The 2,170-nt window shown below is 45.7% G+C and overlaps 1 protein-coding gene across 1 annotated transcript; it reads left to right on the top strand.

The window, feature by feature from the left end:
* Positions 1-931: 931 nt before the first annotated feature.
* Positions 932-1,652, top strand: LOC147636120 (uncharacterized). Its single transcript, XM_086801098.1, has 2 exons — positions 932-1,343; positions 1,476-1,652. Exons 1-2 carry the CDS (start codon positions 1,001-1,003, stop codon positions 1,487-1,489), a joined length of 357 nt encoding a protein of 118 aa, XP_086657224.1. The 5' UTR covers positions 932-1,000; the 3' UTR covers positions 1,490-1,652.
* The last annotated feature ends 518 nt before the right edge of the window (positions 1,653-2,170 follow it).

A 2,170-nucleotide genomic window follows, 5' to 3' on the forward strand; every position in this document is an offset into this window, starting at 1 on the left:
TCTCATCTTAATCATCATCTAATCCCTTGCTAATTATGTTGATTCTTGCATTTGATCCACCATAGCCTACTCTTGCTTGCATTTCAACTAAGTGGGTAACATATGAGCTTGCACCTTCTGAGGAAAAGATGGGTGAACGTACAGCTGTTGAGGACAGATTTGCAGCCAGCCCATTTTACGAGCTTAGGACCACCTGAGGCCGGCCCTCCAGCAATCTATTCCGGTAGCCTCTGAGGAGCATCTTCGACAACCCTTAATTTGGAACTCCCTGAACCGCTTACCTAGTTGTCACGTGCTTGGGACTCGGCCATGTGTATCCTAGGGGGCTTTGAGCATGGTACCCGCTAGGTCCCTTGGAGATTGTTTTGCATTCATACAGCTTCCCCTAGTGGCACCCAATTTTAGATAAGTGAAAAGCACGTGAGAGGCAAAGCAAGTGTGCAACTGAAAGAAGAAGGCAACATTACAAACCTACTCCCTCCCTCCATCTTTCCCTTCAAATATTTTTCTGATTTAAGTATCACTTTAAGACAGCCGATTGGGTATTTTCTTTTTTCCGAGTATTTTTCAAGTGTGTTTTAAAAAAAAAAAACGATTAGTTATTGTTATGAGGGTTCACATAGTTGATTTGGATTTCTGATTTAGGGCTTGAATGCGTGGTAAGGAAAGCACTGGAGCGTCCCATTTCTCCATAAAGCACTGGAGAGTCCCATTTCTCCATGAATGCGTTACCTACTTCCAAGACTTAAGAGTGCCTCTCGTCAACGCGTGATCAGCCAGCCAGAGCCCCGGCACTTCCCACGCAAACTAAACGTTAAAGGCATTTACTATTAATACGCGTTGTGTTCGGCGATGATCACGATCACAGATTGTTGACTGAGAGAGAGAGAGAGAGAGGCGTGTAACCTATAAAAAGGCAAACGATGTAGCAACCATACAACAAAGCTTGAGTTGTTGCGCTGCAGTCTTCGCGTTTGAGTGCATCGTCCTGCTTGTGAAGATGGCTGCTACTGGGAGCTCTTGTGCTTCGTCCATGATGGTGGTGCTGGCGTGTATGCTCATGATAATGGTGGGCAGCTTTGAGGTGGCGCAGGCGGCTCGCCCCGGAGGCGGTTTCTGCCCGACCATTAATCTAGGGCAGCTGGCGGGGCAGTGCCGCGGCTACCTGTTCGGAGGGAGGCCCGACAAGCGCTCGCCTTGCTGCATGGCCATCAACTCTGTGTCCGTGCCCTGCCTCTGCGCGCAGATCCCGGCGGGCAGCTTCAGTGCCCTCAGCCCCACCGCCGCCTCCAACATCCGCGACGGCTGCGGCGTCAAGGTCCCCCGCGGCCTCAAGTGTGCCGGTAATCGCCCCTCCCCCGCCAGTTATCCGGTGCTTCAAGTCATAAAACATTCAACAATCTTCTTTCCTGTTTTAAGCTCGCAATTTTGGCAACACTCCTTACAACCACCGTGCGTATCCTCCCTTTTTGCAGGCTTTGGAAAGTGAAGCTTTTTTCTGGAGAGGATCGTATGTGAAGCATAGTAGCGCGTGTAATGGCTCAATTCGACTAGAGTCACCGTCTAGATTTTGTATGCGCAATTCCATATTGTCTTGTTGTTCTAGGGGTGATCCATCCCGCCCACACGTTATGTTTTTCTATCCGAGGTGCATGATCACCCAAAATTATGTTTTTTTTTAAATTATTATAAACCCAAAAATGTATTCTAGGTGTATATTTCAATGTTCCTAAACCTCTCACTATATGCAATGCTAGAGGACGTAGTACATAACTAAGGAACTTAAATTCTGGGAGTATTAGGCCGCACATTCACTCTAAATTTCCCGAAAAGACTAGGTCATCACTCGTTTGCTAGCTCTTTTTATGCATGGAGAAGAAAGAGACGGAGGAAACTCTCCATCCATGAAAACGGGTGATGAATATCTTTTGTTTTTCTTTTACAATATCATCCTAGTAAAAGTAGGAAAAAAATAGGCACCCTTGATATATAAAGCCCTTAAAATCACAAATGAGCACACAAAACCTTATTTCATATCATATATTGCAGCAAACAAGTCATTCTGGGAGATATTATAATAATATTATATATTATTAAGACCCACATTCTTCTACCCCTTAATGATAGAGAATTTTACTTGGGTGTGCATAAGGGCTCTTACCTTACGCAT

The sequence above is a fragment of the Cibotium barometz genome, chromosome 8 (assembly GCF_041138505.1).
Source record: "Cibotium barometz isolate CiBa-2024 chromosome 8, ASM4113850v1, whole genome shotgun sequence".
Lineage (NCBI taxonomy): Eukaryota > Viridiplantae > Streptophyta > Polypodiopsida > Cyatheales > Cibotiaceae > Cibotium > Cibotium barometz.